The sequence below is a fragment of the Leuciscus leuciscus genome, assembly GCF_965113295.1.
Source record: "Leuciscus leuciscus genome assembly, chromosome: 24".
Taxonomy (NCBI): domain Eukaryota; kingdom Metazoa; phylum Chordata; class Actinopteri; order Cypriniformes; family Leuciscidae; genus Leuciscus; species Leuciscus leuciscus.
The window spans coordinates 7,736,135-7,756,358 of record NC_138723.1 but is presented as its reverse complement, the minus strand read 5'-3'; the positions used below and the strand labels follow the sequence as shown (position 1 = coordinate 7,756,358).

At 37.8% G+C, this 20,224-nt stretch overlaps 1 protein-coding gene across 4 annotated transcripts; it reads right to left on the bottom strand.

The window, feature by feature from the left end:
• Positions 1–266: 266 nt before the first annotated feature.
• Positions 267–19,849, bottom strand: nln (neurolysin (metallopeptidase M3 family)). 4 transcript variants are annotated; one of them, XM_082157093.1, is made up of 13 exons: positions 19,640–19,784; positions 18,843–19,099; positions 18,599–18,747; positions 14,826–14,930; positions 13,895–13,997; positions 13,109–13,269; positions 12,813–12,948; positions 9,025–9,391; positions 7,205–7,406; positions 6,884–7,070; positions 5,117–5,245; positions 2,393–2,529; positions 267–1,783 (listed from the first exon to the last, which is right to left on the bottom strand). In XM_082157093.1, exons 1-13 carry the CDS (start codon positions 19,675–19,677, stop codon positions 1,628–1,630), a joined length of 2,127 nt encoding a protein of 708 aa, XP_082013219.1. In that variant the 5' UTR covers positions 19,678–19,784; the 3' UTR covers positions 267–1,627. The 4 variants fall into 4 exon arrangements, with proteins under 4 accessions (XP_082013219.1, XP_082013220.1, XP_082013221.1 ...); XM_082157094.1 differs by having other exon boundaries at positions 18,843–19,033; positions 19,632–19,782; XM_082157095.1 differs by having other exon boundaries at positions 268–1,783; positions 19,727–19,849.
• Positions 19,850–20,224: the final 375 nt, after the last annotated feature.

Sequence of the window (20,224 nt, the reverse complement as noted above, 5' to 3'; positions counted from 1 at the left end):
GTTCGATTCACCAGCGAATCGGTTCTTATGAACCGGTCTTTTCAATGATTCGATCGACCCGATTCTGGATATCATTCGACTGGAAAAATCAGAATGCTTTAGTAATCGTTATAGCTGTGTGTGGACTTTCCTATTCTCATCTCATAAATAATATGTATTGTTAAAATGTTTGATAAAAATTATAGACACAATGAAATTGTAATATTTATTTTACTACAAAAGCGAACCCTTAAATAGTCGTGTGGGGATTTCTGGGAAAAGTGTGTGATACATCGAACGAATCATTGAATCAAATGAAAACCGGTTTGTTGGGACTCAAACGAATCGTTCGAACGAACGAACCCACTAGTTAAATTAATTAAAACTTATTTAACTGATTATTTAAAATCATAGACACAGTAATATCGTAATATTTATTTTACTACAAAAGCGAACACTTATAATTGTCGCGTGAGTATTTTGGGGGGAAAAGTGAATGTGATAAATTCAACGAATCAGTGAATTTCATGGAAACCAGCTTGTTGGAATGAATCGTTCGAACGAACCGACTCGCTAAAATGAATCGTACTTCTCAGCGCCGCTGCTAAAGCTGGTGGGGGCCTCCGTCGAACCCCATCAACACAGAGCTGATAGGCGTACAGTTTAATCCAATGGAAAATGTGAGTTCCCGGTAACGAATCAGTTTCTCCCAATTGAAGGCAACGGGAGGAAGAGCCTCGGATCAGTTTCCCTCGCAAGGTTGGCTGGTTTGTGTTGCGTTATAATTTTACAACAGACGAGTGCTCGTCATGAAAAACGTGTGAGTTTTGGTTTTTATCATGGCTTTAACTCTACGAGGGCCAGTGGTAAAAATGTCTTACAAAGTGCTCGTAATTTTTTTTCTTTTTTTTTAATGGCAATATACCAGAAAAGTAGTGGTATTTAGTCTCTAGTTCATATTTTCTGTAATAGTGATAAAATAGTGAAACACTGATATTAAATGTCTAAAACGGTTTTATTCAACACTGGCTCGTTCAGAGTGCTGTCGGTTGGTGTCTGTCTCCCTCTAGTGTTCACTGGTGTCACTGTCACTTTAAATCTTCAATGACGGGGGGCTTCGACTTTTCAGGCCAAGGACTCTTTGTGGATACGGCATAAAACGAGGCATTATAATTATGTCTGGTTTATATTAACGTGTGCAGCATCATAGTACTGTATTTACATACTTATTTACATAATGTTATGATGCTTATATTGCAAATACATTATTCATCATGGAAATACAGATTTATATTTTGCACTTTACAATGTGAATTCACTTAACTTTGGCAATATCTCTTTGAAGTAAGCTTTGAAGTTAACCTAATTTTGTATTTATTATTTCCCCACGAAAAATCATTTGAGACTGCACAGACCTTGAAGACTCTTCATGCATGACTCAGTTTGCATAAAAGCTAATAGCTACCTTCATTTAAATGTGTAATTGATTATAAATGAAACAAAACACCAGCAGGAAATACAACTTAAAATGTATACATAATATTATATTCTGTATATCACTACTATTACAATGAAAACTAAGGATGCATGTGTCATTGGATCTCTATATATTCAGAAAAGTTGCTTTCCTGTAGTTCACAGTCCGACGTCAATGAGAGTTTTGTTCTGTAATTGTTTGGGCGAGTCCTTTACACTGGAAAAACGCATCCTGGCATGGTTCACGACCCAGGAACGCTTTCAGCATATCCATGCCATCCACTGAACCTCCCGTTTCCAGGACCACGCGCCTGTATTCCCGGCCCACCTGCATGTCAACACACACACACACACACACACACGAACACAGTTATCAAACTAAAACATAATCAAAACATATGATTACATTAATGACCAGATGGTGTCATTAATACACAGGAATTTCACTAGTCTAATCTAATCTAAACTATGGCATTGAAACAAGCACCGTCTGTAAAGCTGCTGAAAAACACACATTGTGAAAGCGCTCTACAAATAATCTTCCATAGACTCATCCTTCAACAATACTATGACTAACTATGACACAACACTCACTCATTTACACAACAACTGTATGAACAATCTATTCTCAGCTAGTATTCCTGAGGTATCTATTATTATAAATAATATTGATCTCTTCGTGGCAGATAATCCCTCGACAGCAGTTTGACAATGAACTCACGTGTGCGTCACTCTTGATAAGAGTCTGCTACATGCCCTAAATGGACATATGAATGTGGAAATGCTGGCACATCAGTCATGTGGTAACCATCAACTGCTTTAATGACTCAGTTCTCTATTAAAATGTGCTGTGCCATGATGAGACAATCTAAACATCAGTCACATGTTTTCTCAATTCACTCTGACCAATGGAAAGCTAGAATAACAAGAGCGAAACCTTTGGATTCAAGATGCCCTCCTTCTTGAAGCGAGTGAAGAAGATGTCCATGGAGTAGACTTCACTCCACAGGTAGCTGTAGTACTGACCGTCGTATCCTCCGGCTAGATGACTGAAGCTGGCCGTCATGTTTGTGCCTGCAGAAGAACACACAGAAATATGAAGATAATGCTTAAGAGGCTCCAGGTCTTTTGCTTTGAAAGAGCAAAATATCATAACATCTTCTAAATAAATACATTAGGGGTGGGAATCATTCGATTTAAATCGATTCTTGAGGTCATGATTCGATTAAAAATCAATTCTCGATTTTAAATAAAATTTTAATATGATTATATGCAGATTTGATTGTAGTTTACTACATCATTTATTACCGTACATTAATCTCACTGAATTAATTGTAAACCTTGAAGTTTATTGTTTTTTCTTGTCATTTTAGTCAACCCAATATAATAAATAACTTATGAAATGACATGAATTTGTGCATTTTAATGAGTTTGCAAGACAAAAACCTCCCAAAGACAGTAATACATGGTTAATGTATGTACTTAATGTTTTACATATAGCTGCTGCCACACGACTAGTGGCTTTGTGTGCAATTCCACAAGTCTAGAAGACTTTTCAAACATATCATATATAAGTGATGGGCTTTTTTAGACAGGAAAATTAAGAAAATAAAAAAGAAGAATTGGGGAGAATCAATAAATTATGAATAATTTACTAACATTATGTAAATATGTAATCAATAAAAAATAAAACTGTAGTATGATTATGAGTATCTTAAAATGTAATGTAATCCAATTACATGTACTTAGTTTCTGGAATCTGATTATGTAATCCAGATTATTATTAATCAGTTATTATCCAGTATGGCAGAGAAATGAAAAAAACTAGAGATGTTTCTTTAAAAGTTTAAAACTTCTTTTAACTTCAGCATTGTGTTTGCAGAACACCATGTCGTGTGTGAGATGCTGCAAAAGACAAGAGTGCAACAGTCAAACATGCCCGTCTAGACTTTTACAATTAAACCTCCAGATTGGACTTCTGTACCTTTAAGGGGCAATTCATTTCAGTTCCTGCATTTGTGCTTTCTTAAATGCTGTGTCATGTTTACAAAGAAAAACTATGAAAAAGCCATGTAGTGGATAAAAAAATGAAAAATAAACACATTCTGTGGCTGTTCACACAGAACGCATGTTTCCTTTTAAAACGTGAGACACCAGGCAGAGTAAAAACGGGTCTAGAGACGTTTGCTGAGTGATATAATTACCAATTTAACAATTTCTAAATCAATTTAAAGGGATAGTTCACTTTGAAATTAATTTTTGGTATGTTTTAGCTTACCTCAAGGGCATCCAAGATGTAGGTGTCTTTTTTTCCGCAGTAGTTTCAATTTTGATATTTTTAGGTCAAACCGTTCTTGTCTGTCAGTCATATAATGCAGGTCTATGGTCACTGTCTCAAAGAGCATGCACAGAGAAGTCCAAATTAAAACAATTCCCCGTCGTCCAAATTAAACAATTCCCCATCGTAAGTACACATTGATGGCCTAAGACACGAAACGAGCGGTTTGTGTGAGAAAACGAACAGTATTTATATCGTGTTTACCTCTTGAACACAGCCATGTCCGAGTGATCTGATCTGACGTGTACGCAGACTGGTGCATAGATATATACACACTAGATGTCGCCTTGTCTACGGCAGTTCATTGGAACGAATGTCTTTAAGGCGACATCTAGTGTATATAACTATACCCGCCCGCGCTCTCAGATCACTCGGACATGTCTGAGTTCAAGAGGTAAAAACGATATAAATACTGTTCGTTTTCTCACACAAACCACTCGTTTCGTGTCTTAGGCCATCAATGTGTACTTACGATGGGGAATTGTTTAATTTGGACGACGGGGAATTGTTTTAATTTGGACTCTGTGCTTGTGTTTTGAGATAATGACCATCGACCTGCATTATATGACTGACAGACAAGAACGGTTTGACCTAAAAATATCAAAATTGAAACTACTGCGGAAAAAAAGACACCTACATCTTGGATGCCCTTGAGGTAAGCTAAAACATACCAAAAATATATTTCAAAGTGAACTATCCCTTTAATCCTTTCACACGTAAGTTTAAAATATTATAGCTGACGCCCAGTGCGAGTTATTTTAGAACGTATCACCTTATTATTATTATTATAAACATTTATAATGATCATGCTTGATGATCTATAACGCATGATAGTGGTAGTGGTATTTTGCACCGCAATTCAGAGAATTGTATTTGTCGGATTTACAGCACGTCAATTCATCCACTTCTCACGAAATGCATGAAAGTAAGTGGTCGGTGAAGTGGGAGAAGAATAGAGTAAACTTTATAGTTACTAACACAATGTGTATCTGATATAAATAAAACACGTCATCAGTTTATATAGTCTGTATGACGCAGAGCGACGTTCTAATCAACAGGGTCATCGCCATGTTTTTAGCCGTATCATGCACAAGAAGATGCGAGACGCAAACGCAACAGTAAAACACATGTTTAGCACAAGTCTATGTAGAAAAAGAATGTAAAAGCAGCGCCCATATGCAAATGAGCTCTGTTGCGGGTGGCTAAGCTCTCTGCATGTGTAATGAGTGTTCACACCGAGCTGCTGAACACTGAATAGTCATTGATGTGTTGATGTGCTCATTAGACGAGGTGTCATAAGCGTGTTGGGACTGTGTTTATGACCTGGTGTGGCTGGGATTCCCAGGATGTCTTTGCTGTGCTTGGCAAACTCGGCTGCGGTGTCCGCTCTGTCTTTAGTGTGGAGCGTTTGGTCAGCTTTACTGAGAACGATCTGCCTGAGGTTCATCAGACCTGCGGACAGAGACCGGTTTAGATGGAAAAAACTAATATATATTTAAAAAAAAAAAAAATTTGTGTGTGTGTTTACCCCTTTACCACAAATATGTATAGAAGATATTTAAAGTAACAGGAAAAGCTGTGAGATCAGAGTAATGTTTCAGCAGTAAACTGTTAATAGTGTCATTTTTATTAAACAAAGTGTCGAGTTACAATTACTAATCGAACGCAAGGATGACCTAATATGTCAAAATCAATAAATATTTTATAATATGGCCAATAACTAAGACACTAGAGTACTTTGGTGTTAGTCTGAGCACTAAAGATATCGTTAAAATAGTCCAAGTGACTACAGTGGCTCAACCTTAAGTTTATCAAGCGACGAGAATACTTTTTGTGCGCAAACTCTTATGACACCAGTAATTAAGTTAATTAAAAAAAAAAATCCTATTTTTAAGACCACTGCAATATTTTAGTGACATTTTAGTGACATCCAAGCACATTTCTCTTCTCCCCAAATTTTCATTATTTTAATACAAAAAGATAGTTTGTTATATAAATAAAATATAAAAATATTATAAATAAAGCATTGCATAACAGTGAATCTAATGAGAATCACCAGTGAGAGTTTAAAAAACACTCTTTCATGGCCATTAAAAAATAAAAAAGGAATCTTAATGTTCCCAAAATAGGCTTCATTTACTTTATGCAAAATATAATTTTGTTCATATTTGTTTGATAATTTTAGGCATATATATATACAGACCCTTTCCAAAAAATTTGAATATCATGGAAAAGTAATCACACAGTAATACCATGGTCATTGAACCAGGTTTTGGTTATTTTGGCAGTGTGGGCAGGTGCAAATCCTGCTGGAAAATGAAGGAAGCATGAAGTGCTCTGGAAATGTCCTGGTAGACGGCTGCGTTGACTCTGGATTTAATAAAGCACAGTGGACCAAAGTCCTCTTTTCTGATGAGAGCAAATTTTGCATCTCATTTGGAAACCAAGGTCCCAGAGTCTGGAGGAAGAATGGAGAGGCACACAATACAAGATGCTTGAAGTCCAGTGTGAAGTTTCCACAGTCTGTGTTGGTTTGGGGAGCCATGTCATCGGCTGGTGTTGGTCCACTGTGCTGTCCACTCAACGCAGACGTCTACCAGGACATTTCCAGAGCACTTCATGCTTCCTTCAGCAGACAAGCTTTATGGAGATGCTGACTTCATTTTCCAGCAGGATTTGCACCTGCCCACGCTGCCAAAATAACCAAAACCTGGATCAATGACCATGGTATTACTGTGTGATTTCATGTAATATTCTTAATTTTTTAAAATCCTGTTTTCGTGGGTTTTATGAGCTGGAAGCCCAAATTATGTACAAATAAACAATTAAATACTTGAAATCGTTTAAGTTGTGGGCCCTGAATCTATAATCTATGGAAGTTTAACGTTTTGAATGGAATTCTGGAAATAAATAAACTTATCCATGATATTCAATTTTTTTTGGAAAGGGTCTGTATATATATATATATATATATATATATATATGTTACTTCTCTCTGAATAATCTTCCCTCAAAATAAGTTCAAACATATGTTTTTGAACATACAGATGATGATTATATAGATGTAGTGAATGTGGGGTCAGATCTGACCTGTGTTGGCCACTCTAGATGCTATGAGTTTATCCAGCAGGTCGTCTGGGATCGGGCTGCCATCTTTGTAGTGGCGCGACATCCTCCTGAGAGGCTCTTTCTCCCAAACCCAGTTCTCCAGCATTTGAGACGGCACCTCCACAAAATCAGTCTCCACCTGCGTCCCACTGAACTCTGCATAGCGCGTCTGGAACATGCAGGTTGACACAGAAAAGCACATTTGGTACCACCAGTTACACTTCTTATTGATCTGAGATTTTCATTCAGTGTGGTCTCAGACATTCGGACCCTCGATCTTTATGTTTGAGAATACTGACGTACCCGGGAGCAGAGCTCATGCATGACATGTCCAAACTCATGGAAGAAGGTCTCCACCTCATGGTGCTGCAGTAAGGAAGGCCAGTTGCGTGTGGGTTTTGTGAAGTTGGACACCATGGCGGCCACAGGTATCCTACGATTCCCATCGGGCCGCAGACATCCTGGCTGGAGCCCAAAGCATGCAGCATGGCCGTACTTGCCCTCCCTGAAGAGTAAAACAGACCAATACATCTGGAGGTTATAACATTCACGGCCAATAAGCCATTTCCTCAGAGAAGCACATGAAGTATTCATCAGATTTCATCTGCATGCTCTTAAGAGCCTCAGAACTGCACTGGGGTGCTTTAAGTTAACAAACCTCGTTTAGTTTTGATCAGCATGAATTTCCAGGCTGGTTTCAGTGTTATTTTTTGTATTATTTATGCAGGGTTTCTGCAGGTTTCAACAGGCTAAATGTTAGACTTTTTTTAAGACCATTATGAATGCAATTTAAGACTTATTTCATGTCCTTTCACGTCCAAAATTGTATCTATTCACATTCAACATGAACAATCAACTGAATATGACTACACAGAACTGTGTTTAAGCAGTAAAAAATGGGCTAAAATAAAAAACAAAATATCAAATAAAACATTAAACATTAAAAGGAAAAAAATAAATAATTCGATGGCTTTGTTCACCCATTTTCCAAATTTGTATTGGCCCTGCGTTTCATTCTGAAGGACTCATCCCTATGCCCTAACCCTCCAGAGTGAGAACTGTGAAGAGATGATGAAGGGTGTAGGGCGGGGACCCAACAACTGTTTCTTGGAACGCACTTCTGCGTTATCTTGCCAAGCCAATTAAATAACGTTAAGACCTAAAGCAACATTTTAAGGACTAAAATTCTGATTATTGGATTTTAGACTTATCAAGAACCCACAGAAACCCTGTTATGTACTATTATAGTATTTATTAATATTTTGAATTCGCTTTTTGTTTTATATTTTCAGTTTTCACTTCAATTTTAGTTTAAAGGCAAAATATATGTAATTTTCGCCGCTAGAGGTCACTTATTCAAAACAATAACAAAGGCGTAGCTTTATGATGTGGTGAATGAGCATGGAATCATGGGAGTGTAGTCTTCACCTCTGCAGCCGATGGAAAGCAATCTGACGGGACTCATGTTCATGAATCAGCTAATGTATTAAAGTTTTATAACGTTAATGTGGTACACAGCAGGGTGGGGCCGAGAGCCCGGGACATTTTACCTTGCAGTTTTTATTGTGCTTAAATGGTACACGGATGCTGCCGCTCTTTTTGCTTGGTTGTTTATGTTTATTTTACAATTAAAGTTACGTTTAACGTCTGAGCTCCTTCGTCCCTGAGCTTGACTTTTGTCTCAGTTTTCTTCTGTTTCTTCATGTAATCACAGACAGACTCAATGATGATGAGATGATCAGATCATACCGGCTGCTGTCAGACTCCTTTTGCATAAAAAAATCTCACTGGATTATTACAATTAATGGCAAAAGGAATGTTTGGGAATGTTAACTGATATTTCCTATTGACACACTACAGCAAAAGAGATGACCTTGATCTCATCTCCATGATATAATTTCCTGTTTTAATTTTTTTTGCATGTTGGTTGCACCACTTGACTTTGCTGGACTAGCATAGCTATTCTGTTCACTAGCAGAACCAAGCTGGTTGAGCTGGTCTATGAACAAATTGTTTCTGCTGGAGCTTGTTGACCGAAGAAAATGTACTAGTTAGCCAAGACCAATTAGACAATCCAAAACATAAAGGATTATAATGGATCTAGAATGTCTAGAATGGTTTACCTGGGATGCAAGTCCAAGTAAAACTGTCCAATTTCATCTCCAGTAACAGAGTCCAGTACTGAGTACAGTTTGACGCTATCGTGCCACACATGTGCGTTCTCCACCTGCTGGAACTCCAGACCCAACAGATCCTGATATATGTTCAGCAGGCCCTCTGTTACCACCTCCAGAGGGAAGTACTCGATCAGTTTGTCCTTATCCACCGCGAACTTCACTCGTTCCACCTGGTTCATGTAGTAGGGCATGTCCCATGCGTGCAGCTGTTCGTCAAAGGCCAAGCCCCGCCTCTCACAGTCAGCGTGTTTGAGCGACAGCAGGTCGTGCCGCTCCTGCTCGCCAACTGGTCTCAACCTTGTATACAACTCATCTATTGAGCACCAAAAACAGTTTGGTTATTTAGACAGCTGGAAAACTGTTCAGAGCAAAAACACTATGAGCACCTGCCAAAACCACTTTGACACCCCTGAAGGTGCCCTGTGGTATCTATCTGGCACCAAAACATTAGCGGCAGACACTTTAAGTCCTGAACTTTGGGTGAAGTGACCATGGATGGGACGTTTTGTACCACAACATCCCACTGATGCTTGATTTGGACTGAGATCTGGGGTATCTGGAGGCCAGGGCGACACCTGGAACTGTGTGTACTAGGTGACAGGAAACTTTATCCTGCTGTAAGATGCCCAAGCCATTTCGGCAACATCCCACACATTGACTATGGCAACAGACTAAAGCCCAGACCTTTACACACACAGTTGATACAAAATAGTCACCATGATTTGCTTCACTTGTGTTGTGGGTGGTCAGTGTTTGACCCCTTTCTATTCATTAAAGAATCCTGAAAAATATGTATCACAGTTTCCATAAACATATGAAGCAACACAACTGTTTTCAATATTGATAATAATCAGAAATGTTTCTTGAACATCAAATCATCATATTAGAATGATTTCTGAAGGATCATGTGACACTGAAGACTGGAGTAATGATGCTGAAAATTCAGCTTTGATCACAGAAATAAACTACATTTAAAATATAATTAAATACAAAACAGTCTGGTTACACTTAATTTTAAGGTGTCCTTGTTACAGTGTAATTATACATTTAAGTACTGAATAATAATAATAATTAACTACATGCACTTACTATAGGGTTAGGGTTTGGTTTAAGGTTAGTTGCATGTAATTATGCATAATTTATAGTTATTACTACAGTAAGTAACTACAAGTAACATAACAAGGACATTGTAAAAAAAGTGTTATCAACAGTTATTTTAAATTGTAATAATGTTTAAAAATACTACTGTTTTTACTGTATCTTTGATCAAATAAATGCAACCTTGGTAAACAAAGACTTCTTTCAAAAACATAAAAACAAATCTTAGAATCTTATATACAGTTGTAATTGAAATCATTCAACCCCCATTGCAAATCAGGTTTATTGACAAAATGTACAGACTTTCAATGAACAAATCAAACAAAAGTAATTGAAATAGCTCAACACAACAAATGTTTCAAGTGGTTTCAACATTTAATGACTTCTGCAGTTTTAAAAATGATTCAACCCCTTCATGGCAAGCATCTTTAGTATTTAGTAGAGTACCCGTATACTGTTATGAGCTGCTGCAAACGAGATGTAGAACCAGACAGCAGCTTCTGGCTGCATATCTGAGGAATCTTAACCCATTCCTCATTAGTAATGGCCTCCAGTTCAGTGATACTCTTGGGTTTGCGTCCTGCAACCGCCTTCTTCAAATCCCTCCAGAGATTTTCTATGGGGTTCAAGTCAGGTGACTGTGAGGCCACTGTAGACTCTTCCAGGACTTCTTCTGCAACCAAGCCTTGGTGGAATTTGAGGTATGCTTGGGATCATTGTCCTGTTGGAGGGATCATTGTCCTGTTGGAGGGATCATTGTCCTGTCACTTCCAACCCTGGGATCATTGTCCTGTTGGAAGGTCCAATGACGCCCAAGCTTCAGCTTCCTCACTGACGGCATGACGTTTTCTCCTTGGATTTCCTGATACTTCAATAAATACATCTTGCCTTCCACACACTGCAGGTTTCCAGTGCCAGAGGATATAAAGCAGCCGCAGAACATCACGAGCCCCAACATGCTGAACTGCAGACAGAGTGTTCTTTACAGCATATGCTTCATTCTTCTTCCTCCAGACACACCGCTGATCCAGAGGGCCGAAAAGTTCCATCGCTCCACAGAACAGAATCCCAAAACTTCTTTGGCTTATTTATATGATTTTGAGCAAATTTGAGCCGACTTTTCCTGTGGTTTTGAGTCAGTAGTGGTGTACGTCTTGGAGTTCTGGCATGCGTTTAGTACGAGCCTTACTGTGCAGCTGAACCCTCAGTGCCTGTTGCCACCAGGTCTTGCTGCAGGTCTTCTGCAGTCACTCAAGGGTTTTTCTGAACCTGCCTTCTCAGAAATCTGGTTGCAGTCGTTGATAGTTTCCTTTTTCTGCCCCGTCCATGTAGTGTAACCACTGTTCCTATAACTCTGAACTTGCAAACTTTGCTTCCAACGGTGTCTCTAGGAACATTTAGTGCCGTCGCTATCTTTTTGTATCCTGTTCCTTGTTTGTGAAGGGCGATGATATCTTCTCTTAACTTTTTGGACCATTCTTTTGACTTGGCCATATTTCTAACATGCAGTCAAACGTGACACCTAAGAAACCTAGCCAGTTCAGATATTTCATGTGTTCTAGTTCAAGCACACCTGGTGCAACTAATGAAGCCCTTGATCAGTTGCATCAGGTGTGCTTGAGGCAACACCTGTTTTGCAGATTTGCACTGTTGTGAGGGATTCTCTTCAGGGGGTTGAATAATTTTGAGACTGCAGAAGTCATTAAAAGTTGCATTTTCAGTTAAATTTGGGGAAACCACTGTTGTGTTGAGCTATTTCAATTACTTTTGTTTGATTTGTTCTTTGCAAACAGCTGAAAGTCTGTACATTTTGCCAATAAACCTGATTTGCAACGGGGGTTGAATAATTTAGATTACGACTGTATACCTGCAACATAATGACATCTTGAACATCTCATATAATATATATTAATGCACTCAAAGGTTGTACATAGGTGCTCTTTGATTAAAGTTATTTTCAAATATTTTTGAGTGAATAATGTGTAAAATAATTTACTGATGACCAATATTGTGGTTACACTTTATTTTAAGGTGTGCTTGTTACAGTTTAATTATACATTTAAGTACTGTGTAATATTAACAAACTACATGTACATACTACATAATTAGGGTTTGGTTTAGGTTTAGTTGTGTGTAATTATGCATAATTTACTGTAACTAATATAGTAAGTACTATAGTAATTAATATGTAAGATGTGTAACAGTGTAAAAAGTGTTACCAATATTTTTACTCAAAACTCACTAAACCGATTCAAAATAATATTTTTTGAAATACTTTTGAAATAAAGGAAACTACTAGTTGGCGGATTCTTATATATAATATGTTTTCTATCTATTATCGTGCATATCATTTGTTTTTCATCAGCACAAGTAAAACTGCCTGTAAAATAGTATCTGTCAATTAATGATTACAAAATAAACGAAGAGTCAGCAAAGCACAACCAAAATGCTACAAGAGGAGTCTATGCAACACCACAGACAGACGACAACATAATGAAACTGTCAGGTCACACAACTGAACATGAGGACAAGGGTCACCAAACTGCCTGTCACTCCAGAATTAACCTGTGCGTGCCTGAATGTAGGCCTGAAGATCCTTCACAGAAAGAACTGGATAAAAAGACAAGAAAACATACCAAGAAATCGTGCCACATTCTCAGAATTTTTGGCCATGGTCATTTCCAGCATGTAATTGGCATGACTGTTGTAGCCCAGAAGTTTGGCTAGCCTTGCCCGCAACTCAATCAGCTGTTCAAGAATAGCAGTGTTTACCTGTAAACAATGAACAAACATTAATAGTGCATAACTAGGACATGGCTTTATTTCCATGACTGAGTTGCCAGGGCTGGAAAACTATACCCAACAATTTGTTCATTCCAGTTGGGCTAATCCTCCAAAGCCTAACTGAACCCAAAGTACGAGTTGAACCTACATCCTTGCACCTGCTGTGAAAGGCCATCTCCATCTTCCTCCTGGTTTCGGAAACATGACATCTCTTCATCAGGGGGAAGTAGTGGGGATACGCAAGGGTGACTATATACCGCCCATCTTCTGTTTTCTCCAGACCATTCATGTAGCTTTCCGCAAGACCAACTTGAGAAAGAAAGGAGGAGGAAAAGTGTGTCCAAGATGAGTTCACTAAAGGGGCTTTCATAGGGGGAAGTTATAGGAACTAGCCACCAGGACGGTTCCGCAGAACCAAATGTTCCCCTAAGGGTGATTTCCCTGGTTGCATTCGCACCGGCGGTAGGAACTGTGAAGTGACGTAAGCCGGCCGACAGAAACGTCATTTAAGCGCAGCATTCAACAACATCAACAACTCCGTAGCGTAAAGCTTGAAGTTCATGGCCTCCATCTATCACTGTTTTCCATGTTCCTGGAGTTAGTTTGTGGAGTAAATATATGTAAACTGTGTTTGTTTACACAGCTTTTTAAAAATGGCGGGTGCTGGTGTTTCGTATGGCATGCGTTCGGCCAATCAGCATACACTTGCGTCACTGGTAGTTCCTGTTGTGCTGAGTTAAACCCTACTCTAAAGTAAGAGCTAATTTAGTGTTACCCAAAAGGCGTTCCTATAACCAAAATCGTTCCCCGTTCCTGCGGTGCAAACACGCCAAAAAGTGGGTACTTGCGCCAATATTTACAGGAACTATGAAACCGTTCCTCTGGTGCGAAAGCCCCTTAAAACAGCTGTTATACTACAGATAAACATACTTACCGAGCTCTTCTTGCGAGAACAACAGCACTGTATTTTCTTCATTCAAATTTTGGTTGAAATCTATGGAGAGTTCACTTATTTTCTTAGAGATTGACTTGATTTCCTGAGAAAAAGAAAAAAAAAGACATCGAAAGACCAATAAAAATAATTAATAACTATATTTTTATTTTCCAGGGCTCAACAGTGAAGATTTTCTGCTTGCTCAATCGGGATGAAAGTCCAAATTTCTCCTTGCCCTGCCAATGTTTTCATGACCCCAACAAAAAATTATAAATGTATTATTTTTTATTCATTTAAATGTATTAATTTACATGTATAATTTTACTATTGTTACATTTTTATACGTAAAATTTTACATTTGCAGTTATTATAACATAAAATAATCATTTATATTTATGCATTATATAATGTATTCATAAATGCATATAAAAGTATTTAATTTTTTTTATACATTTATCATTTTAATATTATAATGTTTCATAGTAATATGAATCATTTCATATTTACAGATATTACAACTTCAAATAATAATTTTTATATGTATAAAAAAACTTCTATACATGCTTTTACATTCATTACTTAATATTTATCAGAATCATTTAAAAATAGTATTTATTATCATACATTTCTGGCACATATGAATTTTTTTTTTTTTCATGCTAAATTTTCTATTTGCAATAATAGCTAGAATAGCAGCTGTTTTCTAAACAAAACATAAGAGGTATTTGCCTGTGACAATTTTGCTATGATTTTAGAAGCTGATGCTCCGGTGTCCATTTTTCAGGTTTGTTCAAATCACTAAAAAGTAAATACTGTAAAGCATGAGCAATAGTGATAGAGACACTCTACTAAGAAGAATCAAGATTATATGTGAATTCATCCTCACAGGCAAGTTTATAGTAAACACCAAACCAAACCAAACCAAACCTACTTCTTGTATATCCTTAGACAAGTGCAATCCATTCCGTTTGCCTAATTTAATGAGTCGTCCCAGGAATCTCTCCGACTCAGGCATTAAACCACTGGATTGTTTTTCCTATAAAGATAAAGAGGGAAATGCTGAGACAGCTGAAGTTATGTTTACTGCCGTGGTTCTGACACCAGGCCAAACTGACATGGGCCGGACACCGTACGAGCGTCACATGCTTTCCTGTGAATGGACTCTTCCACAGGGTCAGTGAGGACGTCACACTGGCCTTCGGTAGAAATAGCGGGATCACTTTATTACAGCCCAATTAAAAAGGCAGTAAATACCCTGGAGAGAGGACAGCCTCGTCAAATGAGCGTTATTGGAGTAGAAAGGCGCAAAATAGAGTCCAGCTCCCTCCAACGGGAGATTTCCACTCAAATAATCATTTTAATTTGAGAAATCTGCAACATGAAACTGTTTTGGTCAGCCAACAACGCCACATGCCTCATTTTATGGGTCACCCTTATGAAACTGGACGAGGTTTCCAGCTTGCCAGACGTCTTTTTAGTACCCAGAGATTAAGTTCTCCATTAGTGAGTGATGACAGAGGTCATATTGTTTACCTCCAATAAAACAAACAACACATATTCATTCATTCATTCAAGAAAACTGACCAATAAACTGTAATAAGCAGGTGAAGGCAATGTCATGTGATCAGCTAAAGACAAAAAGAAGGAAAATTACAGATTTATAAACTATTCTCATTACGGAGTTGGGAAGATGATTGGCCTTTGTTTTGCTTTTACTGCATTTAGTGCTTTGAATCCTGGCAAACATGATAATAGTGTCCTGTAATTACATTTATTTAGTAATTGTTTAAGGCCATTTTGCGATTCCAATCGTCATCACCACCATCAATCATGTATTTTCTCGGATTTAAGCAATTCACGTGGGTCATCATACTTTTCAGGTCAGAAAATTCGGAAATCCGTATAAATACAGAAAAATCACATCCCTGAGGTGGTTACAATATTAATAAATGGGGTTTAGCATTTAAAAATACTGATTTAAATTAACTCAATTATTACATAAAGAAAACTACTAATCAGTTTGTTCCAAACCCATAAGACCTTTTTTCCTCTTTGAAGCACAAATGAAGATATTATGATGAAATCTGACAGATTTCTGACTCTATTAAAAGTCTATTACACCAAAACGTTGATGCCTCAAAAAGTTCATAAAGACATTGTAAAAGTAATCCATATGGATCGAGTGGTTTAAACCTAAACTGCATCCGAAATCAAATATTGTTCAGTAAGTCGGTATGAAATTTGATTTGAAGCTTCGCAACCATTAAAAAGGTACGTTCTATATGCTATGAATGTGTGTAGTATGAATGAAATCTAGATGTACTGCATCCACCATGTTTTAACCGTCATTTGACCAACAGCATCAGTTGTGTCGTTTCACTGGGATTCACAAATCCTCTCCCGTGGACTCATGGGATAGTGAAGTGTCCATCAGATCCACACTTCAGAATCTCAGTGGAAGTCGTAGGACATCCAGGTATTTCACCTTCTGTTTTATCAATACTACTCATTCGGACATGCTACTCGTCTCACATACTGTTTTATGCCTACTATATAGTATGGAAGTGGGCATATTCGAACGCAGGGCAAGTCTTCTGAAAAGGCCCAACTGCTGTACATGATGAACAGATTTAATTTAGGCTTTTAGTCGCATATAAACATTGATCAACACACATACATAGAGCATTCAGATTTGGTAAATGGAGGCTCGAATGTGCTTGCTTGACATGCAAGAAGCAAGGAAGCTAATATAAGTCTCATTTTAAGTCTGGTTTGAGCTGCCGTCGGCCATATGGATTATTCTTACGATTTATTTAAGAACTTGAAGCTTTTAGTTTTTGACGGAATGGACTTTTAAAGCTACACTGTGTGATATTTTCCCCCATCTAGCGGTGAAATTGTATATGACTACCCAGTGAATATTAGTTTCTGTTCCTTTCAATTCCGAGGGCGTTTTAACTCCTACGTGGCCGTATTATTCCAAGATTAACATGGCTTCCAGTTCGACTTCGCAAAAATTGCGCCTTTAAAACTATTCATCACCTGTGATCCGTCGCAGCACAGATTTATGATACAAGGTAAACAATACTTTATCACCATTGACGCGAGGAAAAGTAACACAAGTTATACTAGAGGTCGTTCTGGCGTTATGCACAACCATGCTATGGTTAGACAAGCAACTATAAAACTTCGAATTTACACAAATAGGCTGAATTACCTCTCGAGAAGAAAGCAGGCATTTTAAAATCTTTGCTCCTCATGAGCTCTTTCCATCTGGGAAAAGTTACTCCAGTATTGACTTTGGTCTTGCTGATTTGCCTGTCGCGTTGACGTTTTAATTCTCTCTTTCGCTTCCTTGGCGACTCTGCTACATGTCCTCGAAAATAGGCGTGATCCTCCATCTTCAGCAATCTAGTCGTGAGTAATCTCCCCCTCGCATTCGTCACGGTGTCACTGAGTGTAAAACGCGAAAGGCGAAGCTTGAATTTACAGGTATGTCCCTCTTTGGCTAATGTAGTTTCAAGATGGAGGGGCAACATGGCGACCGGCATTCGAACCCCTCACCCGTATGTACTTTCAATGGCAGATTATACATTTACGAGAATACTTTATTACTTGAAAGAAGTAAATATACATTAATGAGCACATATATTTTTGAAAGAACTAAGTGTTTTTTGCTAAGAATCAACAAAAAAAATTACACAGTGTAGCTTTAATGGAGGTATAGAAATCTTTTAGGTTTCATTAGCTATGTTTCCATCCAAAGTTGTGAATTTGAATTATGCATAAAAATGGAATATCGCATTAAACGTTTGTGAATAAAGCACCGTTTCCATTCAGTGAGCACAAAATCGTCACTTCCTGATTAACAGGAACTAAGTATCACTAAGGAAAATGGAAGTTGCTGTAGTAGGAGATGTGACTGTATAGCCTATAATAGTTTTCGTATGCTATACAGTATAATAAATTAAGCATTTCAGATGCTGTGCAACGAGATCGGCCGGCTGGTTTGGTCTAGTTATGCCATCCCATGTTTTGTTTTTTTATGCACATCGAGAATTTTATTCGGTAAATTTCCATCGTAGTTTTTTTTTTCTTCTTATCAGATAAAAAATATATATATTTTAGTTTTTTTATATGCACTTGTTTAATTATGCTCATCTTGCCGTTTCGAACCAGCGGTTTTTTATTCAATATCCCAAAATGCGCATAAAAATAGGTGGATGGAAACATAGCTCTTAAAAATATCTTCAATTGTGTTTTGAAGATGAATGAAAGTTCTACGGGTTTGTAACGACATGAGGGCGAGTAAATAATGATAGAATTTTTGGGCGAACTATCCCTTTAAGAATCAGTTACTGTTACTTAGTAACTGTTAATCAGTTACAGCATACTGTTACATTCTCATTTGACATTTTTGTGTACTAAATAGTGGAGAAGAACATATTTGGATGGAGGGCTAGAGGTTAGTGCACACACACACACTCCTTTAGCCGTGGTAATTATGTTTATTGTGTTTCGTCTGCGTGCTCTGAGACACAATTTATTATATAGCCAACGAAAACTATCAAAGGTTATAATGATTGCCTACAATAATTGGATACTCTTTCCACTGCACAATTAATAAAATGAAATAAAATAGCAGAATTATTCAGAATAACTCTGAATCTAAATCCAGCACTGTAGTGTGTGTGGTTGTGTTACCTGCAGGACTATAAGTCTCTGAAACACATCCGCCCTCATGCTCATTTCCACATCGAAATCGGACAGGCGTTTCTCAGCCTCGGTGCTCGCCAGTCTGACCTCTTTACATGGAGACACATACTGGGGGAAGTCCAACATATGACGTGAAGCTGAAACAGAGAACAGAAAAGTGAATATGACAGAGCAGATGAAAAAAACTTCACATTAATACAATATGAAAGTTAGGCTATCATTCGCCACTCACCGGCATAATCTGCTTTTGCATCTGCAATGACTTGCAGAGTATTCTCGAAGCACACCTTCCCGATGTCCACGGAGCCCACGGAGTCGAAGGCTTGCTGTATCCGCTGGATCAGCCTCTGAGTCCGATGTCGGATCTCCTCTGGGCTCAGATCCCATCGCAGGCTGTGGTTCTTGTCAACTGTGCTGGAGCAGCTGTGGGCGGATATGATTGATCCATTCTGAAGTGTCATCTTGAGCTTTGAGCTAGATATAATGACTCTGCATTATATTAAAGAAAGAGCCAGTATTAATACACTTTCTTTCTGTATGAAAGAAAGAGCCAGTGACCACTGAGAAAATATAAGCTTGCATGGGCTCTTCTATGCAGCTTCTTATAACTTTAGAAAAAGAAAAGCTACACATACAGTTCATAAAACAGAGAAGAGAATACAGAAGAGAAACTGTGTGCTGTGCAGGGTCGCAAGCTGTGGATGTTTTCCGTACTAACGATGGACACTTTCACATGTCTGTCAAACTAGGGAATGCGAACCTGATCTGCTTGTGATACACTTATACTACTTCACATATGCCAGTTGCATTGCCTAGTTCAGAGAGAAGCTAATGAGATAACCTGACTAAAACCAGATATCCTCTAATACTAAAGCTTTGTAAGGTAAATTCGTGCATTTATAGCTTGTCTATTTGACCCCAGTCACATTCAAGCATTCGGTTATTAGTAGTACCGATGTCAACCCAGTCAAACAACAACACATACAGCATAACGTGTGTTAAACAACAGAATTTACAATACCTTCTTACCGCTCGGGCCACTGAAATGCCGAAGATAAACATGGCATGCCTATAATTTCATCCGTACAACGTGCAAAAATAGGATGCAACTCCTACCGTCACTGTCGACCGTAAGTCACTAGTACCACTACTACTACGATGAAGGTTTGACTTTTGAATACTAATTGCGTAACCCGGCAAGGCATTCTGATTGGCTACAAGGGAGACGTCGAGAGCTAGTCAGCTGGCGAATTAATGAATGTGGTGGAAGATTTGCTTATGAATATTAAACAGCTAACAGTGAAATGTACATTTTCATACATGTGTGGAGGATACATGTATGGAGGACCAAACCTGCAGAAATTAAAAATGAATATACATAAATAAATATGCAAAAACAAATATTCCTATTTATGTATAATTATATATTTTTCCACATTTATTTATTTTTTCATTTATTTATTTATGCATTTATTTATTTCCACTTTCATTTATTTTCACATTTATTTATGTATATATGTATTTATGTCTACATTTATGTATTTATACATTTATTTATTTATTCATTTATTGCTCTGTATGCTAATGAGGGGGACGTGTTCTCCCTCAGACATA